Below are 25506 nucleotides of genomic sequence, written 5' to 3' on the forward strand. Positions count from 1 at the left end.
CCACTCCTTTCTCCCTCCACCCCCCCTTCCTCCCTCCCTCCCTCCCTCTCTCTCCACCTCTCTTTCTCCCTTTTACTCTCTCTAATAATCAATGGAAAAAATATCCTCAGGTGAGGATTAACAACAACAAAATTTCCCGGGTAGCATCATCAGCTTGGCAGCTAAAATCAAGATGTTGCCAAATATTGATTCCCTTTGCTTAATGTTGGCTACTCAGTTAAACTACTTTTTATTTTTAGTGTTTTACAAAGTTCATACCTCAAAAGAACAATCAGTTCATTTGCTTTCTTTCTGCCGAATCCCTAATCAGCCATCTGTACCTGGTGTCCGATTTTCTTTCTGTGCTATCTCCTCTTATATACAAGCAGATTGTATACCAAGAGTCCCTTGCCTCTCGCAATTTCTGATAAAATTTCCAAATAGACTATTTCCTTTTACAATTAAATTATTGTATTTATTGATTTGATGGAACCCAGTAAATCCTTCCTCCAGCTCTGGCTATACTGTCAATAAAAAGATGAAAGCAACAAATTGACTTTTTAGCTTGACTGTTGATTGAGCATTCAAGGGGCAGGTCGCAGTGTCAGAGCAAGCACAGCTTGATGAGACTTTGTTCTGTCGTACCCGGTGTGAAGGTGGCTCCTCTCTCAACCTCGGTGTGTTAACCGTCACGCATACGTTCTCTACACATCACCCATCACCCTTTTGGCCACAGATTGATCAAAGCTGCTTCTCCCTACCACCATGTACTAATAACAAAGATGCAGTAATACTTAGTAGTATTGGACTATTTTTCAAGCTCAGAATTCTAGCTAATCCCAGAATGGCTCTGCTTCTAAATTGTTAAAGGAGTGTATCTTAAGAGCAAATGAAGTAGATGCTCATTTTCTGTGTAAGGGAGTCACCATCCTTTTACTCAAAGGGAATTCATGTGATGGGTTTGTTCCTTAGGTGGTACTAGAGAAGAGCCTTTGGAAGACATTTGTCTCACTGCCCTCGGGGTATTCTGATTTGAGAAAATGACTAACCTGTAATACAGCAGGAAGGCAGCACCAATGAACACAGGGTGAACTGCAAAAATGAGACCATGAATACTGTTTTCAGATACTGCTGAGCTGATTCAGTAGCTTTGGACATTTCCTGTGGACTCAAGCAGGCTAGCCTCTGCCTCCCTACTCAGTAACTTTTCTAAGCTGAAGCAACACTAACTATAACCTTTTAATGATATTTACCCCTTTCAGACCTAGCAAATCAAACAAAAACAGTGATGGCCCAGCTCTCCTCCAGGAACCTGTCTCCTACTCTTGGTCAGTGCTTCCTCCAGCAGGAGTAATATGACAAACAGTCCTGCACATGTAACACCTTCAGCTCCTTAGGGGATGGTGATAGTCTCCAGGGATAGCTAGAATCGTCTAAAATGAGGCAGACTACTTCGCATCACCTGCTGCTTTCCTCCTTTTGTTAACCTCTGTCACTTTTGCTCCTAGTATATAATCCCCAAAAGTGTCCTTCATTGCACAGATCTTTGTTAAGTAAACATACTGCTGGTTTCTACTACTTACAGCACAACATTAGGCTTGAGGATTAGTTCCACTGGCTGTTTTTCAAAACTAAGGAGAAACCTGACCTAAAAGTTCTTGCTAAAATATCATTTAAAGCATTATTTATACAAATGCACTTTATTGTTTTAAACAGAACAAAAGAAAAGGCAGAAAATATTTGCATATAACAAATCCTAGCTTATAAATGTAGTTTTAGTGGTGATGTCTAATCATTTGGGGGTTTTTTGTTGTTTCGTGTTGTTGTTTTTTTAATTTGCTTCACTGTGTCTTGAGCACTGATATTAGAGAAAAGCACATTGGCATAAAGGGTAAACGAGTGTCTCAAAACACTGGAAGAACTGGAAGTGTTTTATTTCCTCTAGGTAATCTTTAGTAAAACAAAAGGTGGTCTTTGGCATAGATTCATACTTTAAAGGCATTAATATTGCATTTATATCAGGTAAGCAACTATCCAAATATGCTGAGGGCCTTGAAAATAGTCTTCATCAGTTAATAGGAAATAGAGGAAGCCTGAGTGTACAGTACCAGGTCTTACACATTCCATGTTGGGATCTACCACGTTGGATTCAGGCAAGGGTTCTTCCTCCTCTGCTCACCCAGTTCTGGCTTTGGGGAGAAATATGCTTTCGTGTGCTGGGGATGCTTAGACCGCAGTAATAAAAGCAAAAGAGGAAAAGCTCTTCTCTCTCATTTGCTAATAGGAAACTTACGGTGATGATTTAATACTTTACCCATTACTCTCTTGAACATTAGGACTTGGGAGGGGCAGAGGATGCAAGGGGCTTGGTTGTAGTTGGTTGAGGGAGATAGAAATTACTGAGGATTATTTCCCATTGATTCATCCCCAACAGCGCCAGAATTGCAGTCTGCAAGTACCACTCACTCTCCCTGGGGTAAGAAGTGTCCTTCAGACAGGACTGCCTGTCCATTAAACACTCCTGGGGGGCAAGCACCAATTCTTAGGACTGAATTTCAAAAGGATAAACAGGATCTTTTCGAAATTACAGAAGAACAAACATATATCTTTAAAAATCTTGTTTAGGCAGGGTGTGGGGCAAGAATATAAAAGCAAGGATAGGAGACATGATTTGGTTAAAAATTAAGTGCAGCATTTCAGCTCAGAACAATACGAGTTAAGAGTGAATGATAAGGCCTCAGCACAGACCTCTGCCGGCAGTGACAAAGCATGAAGCGCCTGGGAGTGGCCCTGCTGGGACGATGGGCAGAGCGACTCCTGGCACCAGTGCCCCTCCAGCGGCAGAGAGCACCAGGACACAGTGTGTTCATGGGGTGGCTGCCTTGGCTGGCCGTAGCAGGGGGATAGGGACGAGGGGTTCCCCTAGCACAGACATTGCTCAGGAGCACGGAGAAGACAATCGTGATTCTGTGATTTCCTCCCGACAGACTGAGGTTTGATTTTATCCTGTGGGAAACTAGAAGGAGTAAATTGTGGAGGGGTAGGAAGTGAATCCAGGACCCATACACTGAGGCTCCCCAGAGGCCAGCTTCCCCTACAGCAGTGAGGCTCCCTCTGAAGGGTCCAGGTAGCACAGCCAGGGAACACCAGCAGGTCAGCAGCAACATGGAAAGCCCAAAACCAATTTTGGAGGCCTAGTGATTCCTTCTTAACTGACTTGCCTGGGCCCTGGGTCTCGGGAGCCTGGGGGCGGAATAGGGAGCAGGGAAAGGAAGCAGGGCATTGTACCCTGGGAACAAGGACAGAGCAGGGTGTCTGGCTAGTGTTCACGCTTGGATTCTGAGCTTATGTGAAGTCCATGGGCTAGAACCCAGTCTGCCTATTGGGAGCATGTGCAGGAGTATAACTGTTTGAGGATGCAGACACATTTCAGAGTGTCCATGACAAGAGAATAAATGCTTTCTAATGTGAAGAGGCCCCATTCCTTTCTGTTATATCAGGCCAGGATGTGGCTTTCAACCCCCCAGCAATTCTGGGTGGCTCCTGGAGCTCAGATCATTTTCATACTGTTTAGTAGGGGTTTCTGTGCCAACCAGGTTCAATCGGGTGCCTACTGGTACCAGGGAGTCTTTCTAACCCAGCGCAGTGTAAATCCAGCATCAGTTCGAATTTTGATTGAAGCTGCTTCTGCCTCTCGAACAGTCTCCTTCACAGACTGCATGAGGTTCTGGGCGTTGTGAACCAGCATCTCCGTCGCCTGCAAGGGAAGAGGACCTCTCCATCACTCAGTGCCTGACGCAGCAGCCCTGCCTCCAGGACCGGCGTAAGCCAGGAGTGGACTGCCGTTTCCCTGACCTGCTCCTGGCAGGCCCCGTACTTGTCACGTCACTGTTGGTGTAGCCGAATCACCAAAAAGACTCCAAAACTGGCCCCTCACTGTGCACTATACCCTCCAAAGGCCTCTAGTGCAGGGGTCCTCAAACTTTTTAAACGGGGCCAGTTCACTGTCCCTCAGATCGTTGGAGGGCCGGACCATAGTTTAAAAAAAAACTATGAACAAATTCCTATGCACACTGCACATATCTTATTTTGAAGTAAAAAAACAAAACGGGAACAAATACAATATTTGTATTTGCATGTGGCCCGCGGGCCGTAGTTTGAGGACCCCTGCTCTAGTGTATACTCCTTCCTGACCTTCCAACAAGCTCCCGCCTCCAGCTCCCGCTGTGCCCTCCACTGAAATGCTCTTCCAGGTCTCCCATGGCTCACCTTCAGCTCCTTCAGACGCCACTCGATTGTCACCCTAGTGAGGCTTTCCCTGCTCACCTTATTTTAAATCACCTTCCCAACTCCCAACAGTCCTCATCTTCCAATTCTTTCTTCATTTTCCTCCATGGAACCCATTATCACTAACTGCTGTACTGCACGTTTTACCTAGGTTGTTTTATCTAAAAGTTAAGTTCCATGAGGACAGAAATTTGTGTCAGTTTTGTTCACGCTTGTACTTCTGTGTTAGGACAGTGCCTGTCACATAGAGGTATTTCATAAATATTTAACTAATGAATGAAAAAAAAAAATTAAATGAACAAACCAACTACCTTACAAATCCATGAAAACCTAGTTAAGTACATCTACATACACAAACTTACAGGACTGGGATCAATCACACTGGTGCTCTACCATAGCAAGTCAGAGAACTTACCAATCCATTAGCCCTTAATTCTTTTTTTTAATTCTTAACTGTTTTTGAGCCACAGAACCTGCAATTTTATGAAAAATGCTCACATCTGCAAAATTTGTACATGCAATCAGAGTTTGTGGGCTCTGAGAGGCATAACTAAAATAGGCTACAATTCTTGAAAGTTGATCTTTTCACTTGGTCAACAAAGAGGCTAAGGCCAAGAGCGGTCGGAGACTTGCCAACCAATCTCACACAACAGGATAAGCTTGCAGTCTTGTGTTTTTCTACCTCGTTCAGTTTCTATCTTTCTTTATTGGACTACTTAAGAGAACACAGTAGATATTCCCAAGATACATTTTTGTTGGTTATTTAAATAAGGCTGAAACTCTGAGCCTTATCCTTCCCTGGTTTTTCACCTTCCTTTTCTTGGGGCAGAAGAGACCACACGAGAGGAAACAGCCCAGTGCCCACACCTGCCTAGAGTACATGGAAGCTAGGGGTGAAGATCTGGTTCCATGGTTGGGGGAAGAGAGAGATAGGGGAGAGCTGGGGTTAAGGCATGGTAGTGAAGGCAGAATCCTGGCACTGTCTCATCTAACATCTCCCTCGCCTCGGCTCTGGCCTAGAGGTCGGGGGCAGTCTCCCAAGCTGTCTGTGAGTTCCCCAAGGGGAGGGCTTGTGTCTGTTTTTGAAACTACCCTATACAGTGCCTAATTCAGTCCTACCTACACACCCAGTGTATGATGAGCTTGCCTGAGCAGTTCAACAAAATACGTGCTATCTATCATAAGAAGCTGGGGATCTGGCTCACAGCAGAGCCTACTAGAGAGGAGATACAGGAAGAAAAAGGTGTTAACTGGGGGCTTTCTGAAAGACCTGGGCCACATTTCTAGGGGGCAGGGAAGGAGGACAACTCCAAGAAGTGGTTGCCAGGATACAAACAAGAAGCATGGCTGCAGGGAACCCTCCCGCCATCCTTATTTCAATCTGTCAAAGAAAAGCACCTCCTCTGAGTTGTCATCCCAGGGTCAGCACGGGACCCTGACAAGCCTGCACTAGGCATCCTCCCTGAGGTGCTTAACCCCAGGGAGGCAGGAGCAGATATCCTCTCCAGCCGGAAGGTTACAGTGGGGCCAGAGTGGACAGGCACTGGAGGCTCAGGAGAGCCAGGGAGGAAAAGAATGAGTCCAGTCCTCACTGCAACGGATTCAGACACTGAACCCTCCTAGGCCTCCATCTCCCACCTGTAAAATGACCAAAGCCGCACAAGAGCTTCATTTACTTTCCAAATTTCTGACGTGGCTCCAGCACAGATGCCCTTCAGCGAGAAGTGAAGACTCCACCCCACATACTGAATACTCCATTCGCAGGTAAAATCTCCCCAGAGCAGAACTAAATCGCTAAGAAGTGGCGCAGACACTGCCGGCCAGAAGCCAGAGCAGCAGGCACGTACCTGCTCAGACTCCTCGTCACTGATGTTGGTCCGGCCCAACATGGTGGCCTTCACTGTGGACAGGATTTTGAGCTGGGTGCTTATGGTTGGGATCCGCTCGCACACCTGAAAACAGATGTTTAGTTAGTGTTTTTCTTGCCTGCAAGTTCCTTGAGGACAAAACTTGTCCACCTCTGTATTCCCAGTGGCTGGCGTGCCGAAGGCACTCAATAAATTAGCAGCAGGATTCCACCTGCTTCCTTCTAAGGATCAGTATAGTCCCTTTGTCCAGAAATGGAAGCATTGAGATTCTTTCATTTGATTAGGGAATAAACTTCCCTGAATCTGCCTTTCCCAAACACACGTGTATTTCCCCTTTCTGCCGCATCTTTCCACTCTGACGTGCCTCCTCCTCCTTCTTCGCCCACTTTTCTCTTTCCTGCTTTTCTCCCTCCCACGTCCCACCACCCTGACACCAACACACACACACACACACACTCCTGAGTACCTGTAAGAGGTTGGTTCTAATCCGCTTATCTGTGCACTGCTTGGCAACCTCCTTGGCCAACCGAGTCACCTCATCTGAGGCCTTGGCGATGTCCTTGGCACATTGGATCAATGCCCGCTTGGTACCACTGCCCCCTCTTACCAGCCGAGACATCTCAGCCATCAGCAGAGCCATGCGCTTGGCTGCTGCAATGATGTCATTGCCCTAGAGAGAGGCAAATACACAGGGTGAGCTCAGCCCACACTCTGGCCACGTGAGGAAAGGCAGTAGGAGCACAGAGAGAAGAGAAGGGAGCCTGCTGCTCCAGCAGTCCTCTGGAAGGTGAGAAGAAGATAAAGAGACTGTGCTTGAGGGGCATGGATAGCACAGGAGAGACAGAGAGAGCGAGCCAGGGCACTCAGCCTAGCACTCTTGAGAGAGAGTGGGAGAGAGACCACTTGGCTGAAAAGGGAAGAACTGGGAATTAGTCTGAAAGGGCCCCGTGTGCGCCCCAGGCATAGCACTAGACAAGCACTTCAGCATCTCCAGGTTAATCATGTCAATGAAATGGGAACGGGGACACGAGGTTGGTTAAACAGGCATTCCTTTTCCATGGAGAGAAGCAGTAGAACTGGCCTGAGGGGAAAAATACAGAGGAGCCATCCCAGATGCTGAACTCATCCTCTTCATCCTCGCCCTGGTTACAAAGAGCAGCCAAGGGCTGTCTCTGCCAAACCAGAATGTAAAACCCAGTAACCATGATTGGCCACGATGAAAAAAGATGTATTTTGTGACCTAGACTGTTCCTACCCTCCCTCTACTGCCTCTTGTTTGCCCTGTTAGCCTAAGGCAGTGGTTGGCAAACTGCGGCTCAGCAAACTGCACGCGAGCCACCTGCGGCTCTTTGGCCCCTTGAGTGTGGCTCTTCCACAAAATACCGACTTCTGCGCATGGGCCACGAAGTTTCAATCGCACTGTACATGCGTGCCCACACGTGGCATTATGTGGTATTTTGTGGAAGAGCCACACTCAAGGGGCCAAAGAGCCGCATGTGGCTCGCGAGCCACAGTTTGCCGACCACGGGCCTAGGGAACATATTATTTTAACTTTTCACATTAAGAAAGGCCAATAATCAATTCTTCCATCCCCTCAGGTAGGTGGCTGCAACTAAAGAAAACTTCAGCGAAGAAGATGCCATAGGAGGCATCAGGAAAATAAAATCATGAGTCGAGCTGTAAATGGAAGCCCCACTCCAACTAAACAGCAGTTTATCTCAGATTTGGCATTTTGATTCATTAAAACCCTATGGGTCAGTAAAGAAATGTGTAACCAATTTATTTTATGTGTCCTCAAAAGGCTCTCTTTTGGCTAATAACAACCAAAAATAACAACTGCACTGTTCAAACTACCCAAAAGGCCAGGCCGTACTTATTTTTCCCCTCATGCTTTTCCGTCGCTATGCGATGCAGTGAGGCATACACAAACCAGGCCACGGCAGTGCTCGTGCCGGACCTCACAGGCACCATGACGCGGAGGAGCACTTATGCCAGAAGGTGTGTAACATCTCAGGCAGGACTTGAGGTCGGAGAACGCAGGTATGCAAAGTTGAGAACAGGGTGTTAGACAAGGCCGCCTGGGCCCACCTCTTCCCGAGCAGACCTGGGGTCATTCTAAGACTCCATGACCTTGTTAGAAGACAGTGCAGTGCCAGGGTTAGTTATTCCCATCACTCTTCAAACCCTTTCTTGCAACATGCGACATTCAAGGAGAAAAAAAGTGATCACTCACACCCGCACACCCCACACTAGCTTTGGTTCAGTCTCCAAGGCAAAAGCTCTGTTGCTACCTGTCCTGTAGCCTTGAGCGCTCTCTGTCCCCACTCCAGGCCCTCCCACTGAAACCTGGTCAAGCAATCAACAAAGCCCCTTTCCCTGTGGGTTCCCATTAAGGCCAGAGCGGCCCCTCAGCCAAGTGCAGGGCAGCAAGCAGCCCTCCCAGAGAGCTGCCATAACGAAGCTGCTTCTCACCGTGACCACCTCTGCCGAGCCACCAGTGCAACAGTGAAAGGCCAGTGGCGGGAGGGGGAGACATGCCAGGTGACCTCTTAATGGTCTACAATGGCTCCTGACCTGCAAATCATTGAGAGGCGCTTCCATGGCTGCCCATGGGCTATAATCTTCCCATAGTAGCCAGGAGGTTGGTAAAAAAAAAAAAGGAATCCTTTCAAAAAGTGCCCCAGCTCTCTCTAGCCCTCAGACATAAATGCAAGCCCCTTAACCTGGCATTAGCAGATCTATCAAACTTGTGAAGCCAGTCCTAACAAGGTGCAGACAGACAGATGCTGGCCCCGCCCAGACTCACAGGACCGCACAGATCACGAGTGATGCAATGTGTCAAGGCTGCACATGGCCGGATGCATAGGGAGCAGCCCCAACTGGGGGTGCTAACCAGTACCTTACTAGACCACTTGGTAGCTTCCCGATGCAATGACTGAGCCGCGGCCAGAATGGGCTGGTTGACCGGCTGATTGGATGGCATTAACAGCAGCTCAGGTTCATAATCGTCTTCCATGTCAGGGGGGACAGGGAACCCAACAGCATCAGCCGCGTCTGCCTCAGCTACAACACCTATACCTACCTCAGCGGCTGGGGGACCCGGCTTTGTCGATGGCAGGAAGGATGAGAAACAGGGACAGTGTTAGTAAGAGGAGCAGGACTTGGGGAACTGGCTGCAGCTGGTTTAGTAACCAAAGCTTTCCTGGGACGGGAGAGGAAACGGCATGTTCTCCAGGAGCCAGGTGGACCACGCTCGTGGAGGGGGAATCCCTGCCTCCAGCACCAGCCCAAGCCCCCTGTTCACATGAGTGAAGGAAGGAGACTCACACCAGTGGCAAAGGGTTTCCAGAGAAACAGTTATACTACGAAAGCAAGTAGCATCCTTTTTTATACACTTACTACTGAAATTAAACTTGCCAAGAATAATTCTCAAGTCAGAATATTTTCCAGGAACCAAACAAACAATAGCTCATTGCTTTTAAAAGGAATCCAGAGAGAAAAGGTAAATTCAGTCACACAAGTGGCTTGGAGCAGAGTGAAGTGAACACCCTGTTGGCCCGTATGGGTGATGTTTAACACCTTCCAGGACACAGGAAGTGACTGGGATCAGCTCTGCAGCTGCTGGATGCGGGTTAATATTTCCTTTAAAAGTCCCAGAATTAAAAGTGATACATCAGCCCGGCCTGTGTGGTTCAGTGGTTGAGCATTGACCCATGAACCAAGAAGTTGCTGGTTGATTCCCAGTCAGGGCACATGCCTGGGTTGTGGGCACCAAACCCAGTAGGGGGTGTGCAGGAGGCAGCCAATCAGTGATGTTTCTATCTCATCGATTTTTCTATCTTTCTATCCCTCTTCCTTTCTCTCTCTCTAAAAGTCAATAAAAACATATTTTTTAATTGATTTTTATGGACAGCAAGCCAGGAAAGAGGCAAGAAAACAAACACAGTGGTGAGTGAAAAGGACGCATCAAGTTCCCTACTGTCCAGAGACACCTGGTCCAGCCTTCCATCACAGGGAAAGCCCGCCCTCCAGACCAGCTCTCTATTTCCTCGAGGCCTTCAGAGGCAATGCTCTCGCAATCTCACATGCGTCCATTGCTGGCACTGACTCAGAGAGCCGGTCTGTGGGTACAGCCTATATCTCTCCTGTTGCTAAATAGGCTTCTCACTCACTCCACACTCAATTTACATATTTCATAGGTAAGACAATATATGGACTTGGCAACTGAGCCAGACTGAGCTCAGAGGAGCCCACCATTGGTGCCCATGAGAGAACAGAAGCCAGGAGGGGGAGAGGATGAATTTACTACCAGGGACAGGGATTCTGAGGGGCCAGGGGAGGAGTCCGAAAGATCCGATGCTGACAATAGGCTGGGGGAAGAAAAGGAATTGCCTCAACCAAGCAGAACCACTTATATGAAAAACAGTGAGCACAGATTCATTGCATCAAACATCTCTCACAAAAGGAAGAAGGAGTCTGTGTGGAGTTTTATTTGAGGTTGTTATCACTCCTAAGGTCTTATCCTGCACAGGAAACCTGTCTCATAGGTGATGACAAAGTTGGAGGATTCGGGACAAACGTGGACTCAGGTACCATCTAAATCCTGTCACCTAAACTCGGTCTCCACCAGCATCCATCCCCAGGTCTTAGAGGACAGGCCAGCTCACTGCTCTGGGGCTTAGAGTCCCAACGTGAACAAAGACAGATAAACAGACACACAAACACATACCACCACCCCAAACACACATAGTTCAAGCAGCTCCTGACTTCACACAGCTCAAAGCCAGCGATCTGATGCTCCAAACCTGCCGAGACAGCCAGACCTAAGGATTTCTGGCCACAAATGGCAAAGCGCAGTACATGTGACAGCCAATGCCGTTTGCCCCAAGTTTTATTTTTATCTCTACAGTTCATGCATACTTTGTGTTCTGTTGCACAATGTATCTGGGTTTAATGCAATGTAATTTAAATTCGCTTTAAAATCTTTGAGTAAAACCAACCTTCATTGTCACTCCACACCCCCTCCCATGTGCACTGACATCCCGTGAGTGGTCCCAGGGGAGTGCATGCCCCAGATGCAGAGATACAATTACAAATAATGCCACAGGTCAGGTCCAACACCCGCAAGGTCGTTCCTTCTTAGAACCTGGGCTCAGAGCTAACAGTTCAGAAAAATAGAGTTAAATAACAGCCTGAAAAAAACAAGATCAGCTGCACGTTGACCCTGGGGAACAACAGTCAGTACGAGAACTTGAGCCGGCTGAGGGTGTGAAAAGAACAAGGCAAATGGATGCTGGAATAAAGATCGAGGGTCATATTAGGGAGAGTTAAGAACTGAGTTAGGACTACGTGTCACTGCAAGGTTAGAACAACGTTTAGCTCTTATCTAGAAAAGCTACCACTCACTTTTCATCACTTAGGGGGAAAGAGGCCAAAGTTATTCACGGGGCATGACTGCTGTAACATCCACATTTCCACCAACCACATTAATATGTGCACTTTCCTGTTGGTTGAGCTGGAATTAGCCCGGAGCTGTCTTGAGTTGAGGGGTGAGAGGATTCTGAGAGAGAGACATGGCTCCTAAGACACAATCTACTTGCTTCTATGAAAAAACAGGGAAAATGTCAACATTGCATCCAGCTGTAGCAGAGCCCACAGGAGACAGTTTCATGTTTGGAGAGATGATCATTAGCAAGAGCATCTAAAACATTCAGCCATCCCAGGAGAGAAAAGCAATTTTTAAAAGATGCCATATACCCAGGGTGAGGCACCTGACACCCTACTGCACAGAACTGTCCTCTCCACCACAGGCATCCGGCTCTCCCTTGCGCTGCTAGAAGGAGAAACCGTCAGGCACCAGGAGCATCTCACTAAGCTACAGTGAAGAAGAGGCTCACACTATGGCCAACAACAGGAACCAACACAGAGAGGGGGTGAGTCTCCAAGCAGACTCTTCTTCTGGGTGTTGTGCGCAGTTCCTCATCCTTTCTACACAAGAAAAGCCTCAGTACTTACCTTGCTGGACCATTTGCGAGCTTCATCGTGGAGCTGCCTGGCAGCCATCATCATTGGCTGGTTAATCACCTCCCCGGCTTTCTGCTCAGGGAACTCTTCATCCTTCTCCTCTGGTGGTGGGGGCCTGGGCGGAGGGACCTCCCCCTCAGGCAGGGGTGGTTTGGGAGGAGCAAACTCATCTGTCAGCTAAGGAAGAATTGCCAGGCTGTAAGTAAAGCCCCAGGAACGACTCCCCCCTGGAATTCTTTCCTTTCCTCTAAAGAGCATCCCCAGAAAAGCCACCCACAGGCATTCCACATAAGACCACCCACACTGAGCACAGCGACCACCTGCTTCCATCGCAACAGAAGCACATGTTCTTTCTTCTTCCTCCACGAAAAGCTAGCAGCTACTGTTTTGGACATATCCTAGGGAGGTGTGCACAACACTGTCAGACTAAGGATTCTCAAGGAAGCTCTAAGAGCTGGCCCTGACTCTGTTGAGGGGAAGCTGCATAGGCAAGTAACTTCTCCTTGGATAATGAGGAGCAGCTAGACCAAATGACCTCTTGATTCTAAATGTCATGACTCTATTGATCACATAAGAAGCCCTCCCAGCCTGGCCAGTGTGACCAGGAGGTCACAGTTTGATTCCCAGTCAGGGCACATGCCCAGGTTATGGGCTTGATCCCCACTAGGGGGCGTGCAGGAGGCAGCCAATCAATGATTCTCTCTCATCATTGATGTTTCTATCTCTCTCCCTTTCCCTTTCTCTCTGAAATTAATAAAAAATAAAAATAAAAAAAGCCATCCCTGGCCTAACCACCCACCAACAGCCAGCTGGAAGGACTAAATGAAGCACTGGAGACCAGGGAAGCACTATTCCTCACCTATGGCCCAGTGACCCAATTTTGTCCTCAACCAACTCAGAAAATTATATCTTTTACTGACATTAACTATGGGAAAGTAAATCAAATTAATGCTGATAAGCTATTCCCAAAGTCAAGCTATTTTCAATACCATCAGAGTAAATGTCTAATATAGTCACTATTTCTGATTTTAGAATTTGCATCTGCAAGATAATGCCCAGCCAACCTCCTCCTACCTGGACCATTTACCTGTAGAGGACTAAACTCATTGTACTTTGGGAGACATCAAAAGATTTTAAATTATAGTTGGGGGGAGGGTAAAACTTTTTTAATAACAAAAGGATTGTATTGCTTTTTTACTAAAAATGTCAAGTAACAGTGGTTCTCAACCTTCCTAATGCCGCGACCCTTTAATACAGTTCTTCATGTTGTGGTGACCCCTAACCATAAAACTATTTTCATTGCTACTTCATAACTGTAATTTTGCTACTGTTAGGAATCGTAATGTAAATATCTGATATGCAGGATGTATTTTCAGGGGTCGTGACCCACAGGTTGAGAACCGCTGGAAGAAGAACCTACATAAGATTGTAACCACCTCAGTTTTGCCATTATCAACTGGGAACACCTGAAACCTCACCACGAGGGTGCAGGCTATTTCCCCACCCACTAACTTGCCCCCCTAACTCTTCACTCAACACATCCACACCTACCGAGCCAGCTCCTTGGCTCCCGTGACGCCCTGCAAAGCCCCATCGCAGCAGGCCAACTCCCGGAGTCCCGCCCACCCACGCACACCCTGCGGGAGCACTGGGTTAGGACTCCGCTAGATTTAGGAGGGAAAACCAAGCGGTGCCACTAAGATTCAAGCAAAGGCTAAACAAAGGCCCCTGGTGACTGAGGCCCCAGAACACAATCCGCCTTTCTCTTGCTGCAGCCCCACACCCTGCTGCTCAACCCGCCCGTCTCTGAGGTTACTTACGCGGAGCTGCTCAAGGTCTGGCGGAGGAGGTGGGAAGTCAGGCTCCTGGGGTTGGAAGGCTTCTCTGACCTTGGCCACAGCTCCCAGGATCCGATATCCCGAGTCCAGGAAGCTCTTTTGCAGGCCTAAACACAAGACGCCCTCACTCTCAGCTGGGCAGGTCAGCGCCCGGGAGCACTGTCTGTCCAGCAGCAGAACTGGTTTCCATGAACAAAAGCTGGATGTCAAGCTGCCAGTAAGCCCTGCAGGCAGTAACTGAGGGGAAGGGAGGTGAGGCAAGACGGACGACCTGGGCCTCCCAGCCAGAGGGTCACAGTGAACAGCGGTTCCCTGTCGAGCTCAGGGCGCCTTCTTGCCTGCACAGCTAACAAGCACTCAGGACATTCCTGGGCGTGAACACTGGGCTCAGCTGGCGTTCCTCACTTCTCTTATGAGATAAGTCTGCCCCACTCAGAGGGGAGATAACAGTGTCCGACTGAGCATACATTCCCAGCAGCACTTCTCACCTTTCTCCCTGCTCCTTTGCTGCACTTGGCACTCAGCCGATTAACCCCTACGTTGAGCTGCTACTACTAACTGTGTCCGGTTACCTGGAATTCAGGAATCTACTCAAACTATTAGAAACTCCCTTAGGAAACCGAGCGTGTCTGTAGTGATGTTGGGTTGAGGATCCTAGCAGGATTCGGCCTGGGCTAGGGATGACTACATTCTACTCAGACAAGGCTGGGAACTCTGGATGCTCGGAACAGAAAGGAATCCAGATGTTTCCAAGCAAAGGAGTGGTAACACCTTTCATAGGAGTGATGGAAATATGATGTAATTCAACGAAAGAAAACCCTGATTTTTTTGGTGTAGAACCAGGAGAACCAAAGGTCAAAGTAAGCCCTCCAGATTTGACAGAAATAGAGAACCTTTTACAGAGAAAAGGCATTTTAAGAAAAGCAGAAGAGAAATGATGCCAGTTACATAAGCTAAACAGTTGGTAGATTGGTGATCATGTATCTTTTGAGAAATTTCCAAAGTAATGACTAAACAGGGCCAGGCGCTATGTTAGTCAGGCAACATTATCAAGTGCAGAGAAACTAGCTTACAAAAAAACTGCCAGTATTGCAGAAAGTATCCTGTCCAGTACTACTGTAGACAGGAAAGGATTAGCCCAGCATTCTCAGACTAAGAATCGGTAGGTGTTGCTCCCAGACTTGGTATGTGATGGCAGGGAGGTCCCCATCCTCTCACCACCTGTCAGCTTCCCGACTAACCTCTCAGCTGAGTGGCCCGCGCCGCACCCTGCTTACCGGGGTCAGAAATGTTTCCAGCCACGGCCTTTGCATCCATCACCATCGGGGAGATGGTTTTGCTCAGTTCGTCGGAGGCGGCCTTCACAGCCTCCCGGAACTTGGGATCCTCAGAGTTCTCCACCTCCCTCTTTGCCACCAGCAGGATCCGGTTGGCCCGGCGAGCAATGCTGGTTGCCCCAGCGACCAGCATCTGAGGCTGAATGTTGGCCATGGCCACTTTGCACTTGTCCAGGTCTTTTTTAATGGCTTCTTCGGAAGCATCCAACAGAGATTTGGTATCGATGGCTTCGTCCACCAGCCCTGTCAGGAGAACAGAAATGCAATTTAGTTTCTATTTTGAAGAACTGAGACTCCCAAACCCTGTTGTCCAAGTTTCTTATGCGAAAGCACAATACCCAGAATCCTCTCCTTCAGCTCAACGTCCTCCTTGCCAATCCAAAGCTTCCAGGTGAATACCACAGTAAAAACACAGAGATGCGGCCCAGGCGCCACCTAGACCCACGGCATTCACACAGCAGCGGTCGCTGGCCGCCTCCCGTCTCCCGCAGACAGCAGAACTGCGACGGCTTCGGGAGGTACCAAGGACTGCGTCGGAAACCTTCCCACATTATCTGTTACTAATGTTTTCTCCCTCCCATCTTACGCCCAGCCATCTGTTGCTTGTTGGCAGCGTGTAGTGGCCCAGCTGAGCCACGGGAGGACTCCAATAGCCCTCACAGCCTGCTTCTCGTGTCTGTTACCTCTCTTCAGGCACCTCAGCAGCTCCACTTTCATCTCTGGCTGCTGCGGACCCGGACCCGTCACAGCAGGCTCTGCAGGCGGCAGGGAGCCTACATCCGTCCCCCCCACCTGGCCTATCCCTCCCTCCACTGAGCAAAGGAGACTCCGAGGTGCCACGGCCACAGCGCAGGCGCAGGTCTGGAGGTGTTGCTGTCTCCTTTTTTCAAAAACGACGTAGTTGATAAGTTGGAGGAAACTCTGAGACAAGTTGTATTAAATGGTAGCTATTGTGGTTCCTTGAAACGTGAACCCACTGAAAATGACAGGGACACTTACTGTCCACAAACGCCGCCTCCCGGCCTCTGAAACCGAACTCGGGCTCAGGCCGAGCAAAGACACTATTCAAAGAGAAGATAGGAGCTGCAACAATGAACATCACACCGGGAGGGCGGCATTAAAATGGAAGGGACTCAAAGAGTCTCTCTTCAGACAAAGTTGCAAGGCTTGAATGAGAAGCCGCGCTGCGCAGCCTTAATCAGGGCCAAGTACACTGTCGGGCACATGACCGTCCTTTACCCAATTACAGCTGAGAAGCACAGCCGGTCCTGCTCAGGTTTCTCAGGACTCACTCCGTGGATTAGACAAGGACTCTGCACACAACTCTACCTGTCATTTTTTCAACATTATCGATCCACTGGTTCTTCATAGTCTCAAAATGTTCGTAAGCAGCTTGGTTTCCAGGATTCCTGAGCAGGATGCGAGCAGCGGAGACGACCTGGCAATGACAAAACCACCTTTAAACATCAGAGCACCTTTCCACTCCAACAGGAGCCCTCAGCGAAGCCTTCTCCTCGCTCCCTGCAGGTGGCACTATAAAGCCAAAAATCAGGAGGTCTCTTCAGCCTGAACTAATACATTAGGTTTGGTCTCATAAATAGCTCCCCAGGCTAAAGGTTTTTCTATCACCGCCCGATTTTAAGAAATTAAAAAAGTGACAAAGTAAATGGGTGTTCAGTTGATACCTCAAAATATACACAAAAGGGCTATTAAGCCCTTCATCTTCAAAAGCACCATTGAAAAAGATACTGCCCAGCCACCGTGGCTCAGTCGGTGAGTGTTGACCTGTGCACCCAGAGGTCACTGGTTCAATTCCCGGGCAGGGCACATGCCTGGGTTTCATGCTCAATCCCCAACAGAGGGCATGCAGGAGGCAGCCAGTTGATGTTGATGTTTCTCTTTCATTGATATTTCTATCTCCCTCTCCCTTCCTCTCTAAAATCCATTAAAAAAAACAAAAAAAAAAATTTTAAATAAATAAATAAAAGCATTTTTTTAAAAAAGAAAGAAAAAGATACTAAACACTACTCAAAACTCATTAATGAAGATTCACAAAAACTGTCTACAGTTAACAAAGTGCTTTCACAACTATTATCTTACTAAACCCTCACAACCTCGTGCCAGAGACAGGACAGGTAACTTTCTCATTTTATAGTTGCAAAAGCCAAGACTCAGAAAACTTAAGTGACTGGCTCAAGAGCTCCCACGCAGTCACTGATGGGACTGGGGGAAGGGACTAACGTCTACTGAGCATGCGGTAAGTTGTAAGTTACAGGCTGCACACCCATCCTCTTATCACCTTCTCCCCTCCCCTCCCCCCCCCCCCAAACCCCGGACAATCCATTAGGATGGAATTATCTCCATTTTACAGATGAGGAAACTCAAGGTCACAGAAGATTCTATGTCCAGATCTGTCTCCAAAGTCCTTGCTCCAAAGTCAGTGTCTGAAGTCTAGTTTTCTGTTTCTCTTTTTTAGAAATCTTATTTGTATACAGAAAACCTATTGTGCTTTATATTCCATATCTCATGGAAGTTTTTAAAGAAAATTAGACGTTCATATTTTATGGGAGGTTTTTTAAAAGTTGGAGAAGTGTGACTTTTCAAGAGAATGAAACTTGTTAACATGCCATTTGGGCAAAAGTTGAACAATTAAAAGACGTGCTTATTTCCCCGTCTCTCCCTGTAAGTTCGCACCAAAGCCCAGCCCAGCTCCTAATGCATTAGAGGCACTCAGCAAATATCTGCTGAGTAAACGAATGAAAAACTAGTAATGAGTTTTCTATAATTTGCTTAGAAGGAAAAATACACAAACATCACACTAAATGATGCTGAACTGATATTTTTAAGAACACCTATTACCTGTTAGAACTTTAATTCCTGTCCAATTTGTTTTCTTTTGTTCCCACTCTTCCAGTATACTGCTTACAGCATACTAGCTATATTTTGGTTATATGATTAATTAGAAAAAAGAAAACAAGTTATGGACACAAATGACTTTTTCTTTTAGTCCCTCCCAGGGATATGGGGAAAGGCATAAGCTCTAAAATCAAAACAAAGTAAGCTCCCGAGATTATCCGAATATTTCTCTAAGTGTGAATGAGTGTGTGTAGGGAAGGGGGGGGGGACTTTATTAATTTTTTCTACTTTCAAAACTAATCTATTATCATTGCAAAAAATTCAAGCAATACAAAAACAATTGTGATATTGCGGGTATGTGTTTTCTTCATAACATTTTACAGTAAATGCTCAAAATGTATGGAGACTGTCCTGTAATTAACCTGCATTACTGAGTACTGTCAGGTGAGACTGAAATGATGAAAAGTGAGCAAAAGTCAACCTGGGGCGTGAGTTCCCGGGCTGTCTTCACTGAAGCCTGGATGCCTTCCACGGCTGACTTATTAGCAGTTCCAACAGCAGCTGCCTTCTCGGCCGTGGCACCAAGCCTTCCTGAATGGTTCTCAAAGTTCGCTGCCCTCTCGTCAAACACCTTGAGGAATAAACAAAGACATTAAGAAAATTTATTTAAATAAAATGGGTCTGGCAGCCTAAGAAAGAGTCTCTCTTTAAGTAGAGGCAGCAACTACTCGAGCAAAGACTTCAGAGATGACATCACACCCTAGTGAGCAACACGATAGTCAATGCCAAGTCCTGGCCTTGCTACATCACACGCCCGTGAACTCCAGTTCAATCAGTGCTTACCAAGGACAAACAGAACATTCTATGTCGTCTGTAATGAGGGGTTCACAGAATGTAAAGATTTAAATAATCTCTGTTCTCAAAAGGCTTATCCTAGTTTGAAGAAGACAGACAAACCCACTCCAGGCTCCAGTGCAGGTTGCTGGGTATATTAAAAGGCAAGAAGATCCACAGAGTCTTAAACCAAGCTCCAGCGCCTCAGGCCAGCATCCCTCCTAGATCAGTTACCATTAATGTTGTAAAAACTCTGCCCTGACCTCCACAGGAGAAATGATAGCTGGCTCACAATCAGGCCTGACCCAGGGGTAAGGACGCTGACTTTTATTATCCCAAGTGCAAAACAATCTACCGAATTGTTCTTTCAGCTCTCACATTTTAAAAAAGTCAACTTCTCTTTTGACACAGATATTATGCAAGGTTGCATACTATGAAGGGGATGATTTAACTTAAAGTGACAAAGGATCTTCTGTCGTTGGTCAGGTTTACACTGCACAGAGCATGTCAGAAATTGCCTAGCAGAATCGTCCTCCTCTTTGCCTTCCCTGGGGTCTACCTGCCCACACTTGGAGAGCAGCTCTGGTTCTGGCAGGCAATCTACAGGTCTCCTGGTTCAGTAGCAGGCTCCCTTCTCATTGCCAGCATCCTAGGTTTACCCAATCAAGTCTCTTCCCCATTCTGGCCTCTTGTATGGACTCGGCTACCTGGGTTCTTGCCATTTAACGCTCAAAATCTCTACCTAAATCTCTGATCTCCTAGTCTCCCTACCTGGCCTCAGTCCTTGTTTCTTTCCTTGGCTGGTCGCCCACACCCTAGATCTACAGGGCTTCTGCCAACGTTGGTTGATCATCTCGACCCCAGCCCATGTCTGGTGCTCCCTCTGATTAACCTGACTGCTTCACTTGCTGTTCTTGTCACTCAATCAAAATTTACCCAGCACATACTATGTGCCAGACACTACGGTAGGTGCTGAAGATACAAAGATGAATAAAACAAAATTTCTGCATCTCAAGTAGCTCACATTCCAGTGGGGTAAAAAAGGCCCATAAGCAGATATTCATAATAGAGTGTGCCATGTGCAGTAATAATAAAGCTAAGCACTGATATCATGGAAGTAAAAGGAAAGGCATTTAATCTATCCATGAAGTAAAGGATAGTGGGATCAAAGATAAATAGGAATTAACTAAAAAACAATAAGAAAGAAGATAATTAGGCAGAGAGATAGAAAGAACAAAGACATGGAAGGCAGAAAGGACAGAGTATTCAGAAAATTATAAGCAATCAGGCATTGCTGGGGCATGGTCTGTGAGGCAGGGGTTGGTAGAAAATCGGTATATAGATCATAGTGCTCTGGCTTTCTCCTCTGTGAAAGGGAAGGTCCACTGAGAGTTTAAGCAGGAAAATATCAGGATCAGATCCGTATTTTTATTTTATTGGTGGCCTAGTGACTGATTCAAGGAAGACCAACCAGAGCTGAGCAGCCATCCATACAGCAGCAGGGGACAAGGTTCAGAACTAGAGCTGTGGCAACATGAGTGGAAAATGGAAAGGATTCAAGAAATACTTGTGAAATCAAAATAGCTTGTCTTAATTTACTGATGTGGGAAGATGATGGGAAAGAAACAGTCAATGGTGACTCGCAAATTTCTGAGAGAGAGAACAGAAGGATAACATGCTAAGGTACCCATGAAACATCTAGGTGGAGAGGACCCGCAGGCACAGTAGTTAGATCTGCTAGCATAAAACTCAGAGATGTCTGAAATAAAAATAATAATAAATCATCCCAGCCTGAGGGGACCATGAGCTTTATAAACGTCCAGTAACCTAGCCTGGAGAAAAAAATGGGGGTCATTAACAAATAATAACACAAACCTTCACCCCCCAGTTCTGCATTGTCTTGGGTGCCTGACCTAACCCCTTTTCCTTTGCTGCTAATACTAGATGCTAGAACCAAATACTTGCTTTCCTAGATTCCTTTGCATCTGGGGTAGCCATGTGACAGAGTTCTAGCCAATGAGACATTAAGCAAAAGTCTCCTGGAAGATTCCTAGGACAGCCTTTACTTCATTCATTCAGTCAGTCAATAAGTCAGTCATTTTGTTCCCAACTCTGTGCCATGCATTGTTCTAAGACTGGGAATAAGGTAATAACAAAACACATTCCCTGCCCATATGGAATTTCATGCTAATGTGAGGGAGATAGACAAACAAAAAATAAGGTAAATATGTCAAATGCTGATAAACACTAAGGGGAAAAGTGGGATATGAAGATTAGGAAATCCCCAGGAGTGGACGTGGGGTTGCCATTGTAGGTGATGACCCAGAGGAAAGCTGAAAATAATGAATGAATAATACGTGTACCAGATAGTGATCTATGTAGGAAGATGAGAGAACAAATACAAAGGCCCCAAAGCTAGAACATGTAAACATAAACAAGGAATACTGGAATACAATGCAAGGAGCTCAATGTTGACAGAAGAGCATGAGGCAGAAGAGTGGTCCCACCTAAGGTCAGAGTAGAAGGGGGACCAGATGCAGTGGTGTGCTGAGGCTCACACCAGCTCACCAGAACCATGTGCCCAGCTCTTCCCAACTGTGCCTCCCGACTTCACATTGCAACAGCCATGATGGAAACAGCAAACATTACATCATGGGAACAACAAACATTACAAATCAGAGCTTTTTGTTTGGGGGGATTTTTCCTGCAGAACTAGTCTACCAGCACATCACCGACTTTACTGTTCTAAGGACTTTGGCCTCATTCTGGGTCAGGGAGGAGTCATCAGAAGGATTTGAGTAGAAGAATGACATCAAATGATTTAAAAGGTCACCCTGATTTCTGTGTTGAGAACAGAGCACCTTAAGAGAGGGGTGGTTGCAACAGGAGTACTCCCATCCCTCATTTCGTACTTGCCTTGAACATGATGACTAGGGCTGCAACAGCAATCTCACACCATGAAGAAAAGACCCAAGAAAATCACAGAGATACCAGCTTTCATGGTGTCAAGCTGCTGAATCAATACCAATGCTACCTACCTCCATGCCTCTTTTTATGTGATGAAAATAAAAACCCATTTGTTTGCATCTCTGATGGTCAGGTTTTCTACTACTTACAACTAAAGACATGTCCTAAAGACATTCTTAACTGATACACTTGGTGACTGAAAGAAGAGGTGGCAGGACCTTCCCTTTTCTATCCTTCCACCCTTCACATACAGTATCCCAACCTAATGGACAATATAAACACATTTTACCTTTACAAACAAATCATTAATAAATAAGTGTGTGTGTGTGTGTGTGTGTGTGTGTGTGTGTGTGTGTGTGTGTGTGGTTGAGCAACAGAAGAAATGGAAGACTTTAGATACTCACTTCTTCCCTATTGGGTGCATCAGGAGGTGCAGTGGCCGCCACAGCCAACAGCTTGATGGGAGTTGTGGTATCGCTGAAAACATCTGACACCTCCTGAGTCATGGCCTCCTGCATCTGGGCTTTCAGATCCTTAAAAACATTATTTACAAATCAAAATTTCCAAAAATATCTAAAAAGCACATCTGCTGATGCCTTCACTTCACTGACACATTCATTCAGTCTTTTATTCAATAAACAACTATACTGAGCTAGCATGAAACAGGTATAAGATATGAATCCTGCCTTCTAAACAATTAGTGTATAGTAGAAGAGGTAAAACTTGGCCCACAGTTCCCTAGAGACTGTTCTACCCAATCAAGAAATCTTACTTCCTTTCTTGGTGGCCTCTAAGAAATGGTACTGAGAATGATGGGGTTGAGCCCAAAGGCCTGGGAGAGAGAGAATTCCTCACCATTCCCAACGCTGCAGGGGCCTGATAAGGACTGCAGTAACTATAAAGATTGACTTGTGGAGGCAGTGTCAAATTTCTAAGCCTCTTCTTACATTAAGAGGAAAGAAATCGAGAATGGGAATATTTTTATACATTTTTTTCAATTGAGTTTCTAGAAATAATCGGTAACCAATGCATGTATCCATTTCTAAAGAACAGAATTCTCAGAAGTCATCAAATGCTCTTTTCACACAGTTATCACACTCAGTCCAATCTAAGTTTTCTATATTTACCCAAAGAGTCTCAATCACCCCAGTTTCTCAAGGTGGGTGGCATGTACTGGCTGGTGATACCTGAGATAATTTTAAATGTTATATAAAATAATATTTTTATTTTAATAATTATGTGTTTCTTTTAAAGAATATTAGAGAAGCCTGGCCAGTGTGGCTTAGTGGATTGAGTGTTGTTTCATGCACCAAGAGGTCACTGGTTCAATTCCCTCTCAGGGCACATGCCCAGGTTGTGGGCTGGATCCCCAGGAGGGGGTGTGCAGGAGGCAGCGGAGAGATGTTTCTCTTTCATTGATGTTTCTCTCTCTCTCTCTCTCTCTTCCTTTTTCTCTCTCTAAAATCAATAAAAACCTATTTTTTAAAAAAGAATGAGAAAATATAAGTAGCTCATCAAGCTCACAATTTCAAGATTATTAAAAAGTTTTCTTTTAAATAAACTTACTTGTTTAAAAAAGGAGTCCCTTTGAAGATAAATATTGACTGAAAAGTACAGGTGACACATGGATAAAGCAAATATCACAAAATAGCTCTCGACTGAGTAAAACGGTAAACACAACTTTAGTTGCTGTCACCCACTGGTGAGCTTTTTAATGAGCAATAATGGCGCCTCAGATATACCTCATTAGCTACGATACTGCCACTGCGCGAAGCAACTGGTGAGCTATTTCCTAATAAGCTCTGAATTTCCTTACTTCCTTGGTCACACTCTTTTCACTTTCCCTAGATTAAAGAATTACATATTTTTAAAAATTCTCCTTCCCTCGTTTTTTAGTAAGTAAGCATAAGAAAGGGAATGCTTTGTGTTCCTGAGTTCTACCTTTAAGGAGTCTTGGAGCTGAGATGCCAGCGCTCTCGCCTGGGGACTTTCCCCTTCCCCTCTGGCAGCCAGGTCAGCCAGCTGGGCGGTCAGCTGGTCCACTCTGTCACACTTTGCAAGAAGATCTTGGCGATACGGCCCCATCATGACATTAGCCAGACGATGCCCTTCGGCCACGAGCCCTCGGATGGCGGCCTGACCTGGACCGAGAGGAAAACACTGAAACTCACAAAGACTGAGGGGGCAACTGCAGTGCCGTCTGGTAAGTTGTTTATTTTTTAATAATAATATTTATTGAGTTTTCCCCTCTAAAAATAGGAAAAATGGGGGAAGTACAGAAAAGTATAAATAATAGTTAAACCACTCATAATCCATCACTCACAGATTGAGATATTTGAACATATCCATCTGGTGTTTTTAATGCATTGCATGTTCCTCTGCACATACACATTTCACATACACTTCTCCTTGACAAAACAGAAGTCATACTATACATTAACTTTTATTCGCTGCTTCTTTTTATTTAACACTAGAGGCCCAGTGCATGAATTTGTGCACGGGTGGGTCCCTCCACCTGGCTGGTGATTGGGGCTGGTGATTGGGGCTTGCCTGCCACGGGGAGGGACTGTGGGAGGTTAGCCTCAGCAGCAAGCTAACCAACGGCCGATTCTGCGAGGAATCGGGCTCCCTCCACCCACTTCCCTCCTGTCTGAGTCTAGGGTGTGGGTGAACCAGATTCGGGGCTGTCAGGGCCCCAGAAGCAAGGTCTGGGTCAGTGGACGTCAAAGCTACTGGCAAGTCATCTGGTCGTTCCGATCATTTGGTCGTTAACAGTCACTTAGGCTTTTATATATATACTAGGGGCCCGGTGCACGAAATTCGTGCACTGGGTGTGTGTGTGTGGGGGGAGTGTCCCTCAGCCCAGCCTGCCCCCTCTCACATACTGGGAGCCCTCAGGCGTTGACCCCCATCACCCTCCAATCGCAGGATCGGCCCCTTGCCCAGGCCTGACGCCTCTGACAGAGGTGTCAGGCCTGGGCAGGGGACCCTCATTTCCCCCCATCACTGGTTCTGCCCCCAGCCCAGGCCTGATGCCTCTGGCCCAGGCATCAGACCTGGGCAGGGGACCCCCAGACCCCTCCGATTGCTGGCTCTGCCCCTTGCCCAGGCCTGATGCCTCAGCCAGAGGCGTAGACCCCGATCACCCTCTGATCACCTGATCGGCCCCTTGCCCAGGCCTGATGCCTCCGCCAGAGGTGTCAGGCTTGGACAGGGGACCCCCATCTCCCCCTGATCACTGGCTCTGGGCCCCGCCCAGGCCTGAGGCCTCTGGCCCAGGAATCATTCCTGGGCAGGGGACCCCCATCTCCCTCTGATCACTTGCTCCACCCCCCCGCCCAAGCCTGACGCCTCTGACCCAGGCTTCAGGCCTGGGCAAGGGGACCATCATATCCCCCCAATCCCCGGCTCAGCCCCCCGCCCAGGCCTGATGCCTCGGCCAGAGGAGTTGACCCTCATCACCCTCCAATCACCAATCACCGGATCGGCCCCTTGACCAGGCCTGAGGCCTCCGGC

General features: G+C 46.9%; 1 protein-coding gene across 2 annotated transcripts in view; it reads right to left on the minus strand.

Moving 5' to 3' along the window:
* Positions 1 to 1660: 1660 nt before the first annotated feature.
* VCL (vinculin) overlaps positions 1661 to 25506 on the minus strand; it is a 113825-nt gene continuing 89979 nt past the window's right edge. Inside the window, exons 12-22 of one of the 2 annotated variants that reach the window (XM_059662303.1) lie at positions 23932 to 24131; positions 22395 to 22523; positions 18671 to 18820; positions 16663 to 16771; positions 15274 to 15576; positions 13979 to 14103; positions 12150 to 12335; positions 9034 to 9237; positions 6601 to 6804; positions 6114 to 6218; positions 1661 to 3736 (exon numbers count right to left, since the gene is read on the minus strand). In XM_059662303.1, the coding sequence (XP_059518286.1) occupies positions 3590 to 3736; positions 6114 to 6218; positions 6601 to 6804; positions 9034 to 9237; positions 12150 to 12335; positions 13979 to 14103; positions 15274 to 15576; positions 16663 to 16771; positions 18671 to 18820; positions 22395 to 22523; positions 23932 to 24131 (1862 nt within the window). In that variant the 3' untranslated portion in view covers positions 1661 to 3589. The remainder of the gene's footprint in view (positions 3737 to 6113; positions 6219 to 6600; positions 6805 to 9033; positions 9238 to 12149; positions 12336 to 13978; positions 14104 to 15273; positions 15577 to 16662; positions 16772 to 18670; positions 18821 to 22394; positions 22524 to 23931; positions 24132 to 25506) is intronic. The other variant, XM_059662304.1, reaches the window with a different exon arrangement.

This window comes from Myotis daubentonii, chromosome 13 (genome assembly GCF_963259705.1).
Source record: "Myotis daubentonii chromosome 13, mMyoDau2.1, whole genome shotgun sequence".
NCBI lineage: Eukaryota > Metazoa > Chordata > Mammalia > Chiroptera > Vespertilionidae > Myotis > Myotis daubentonii.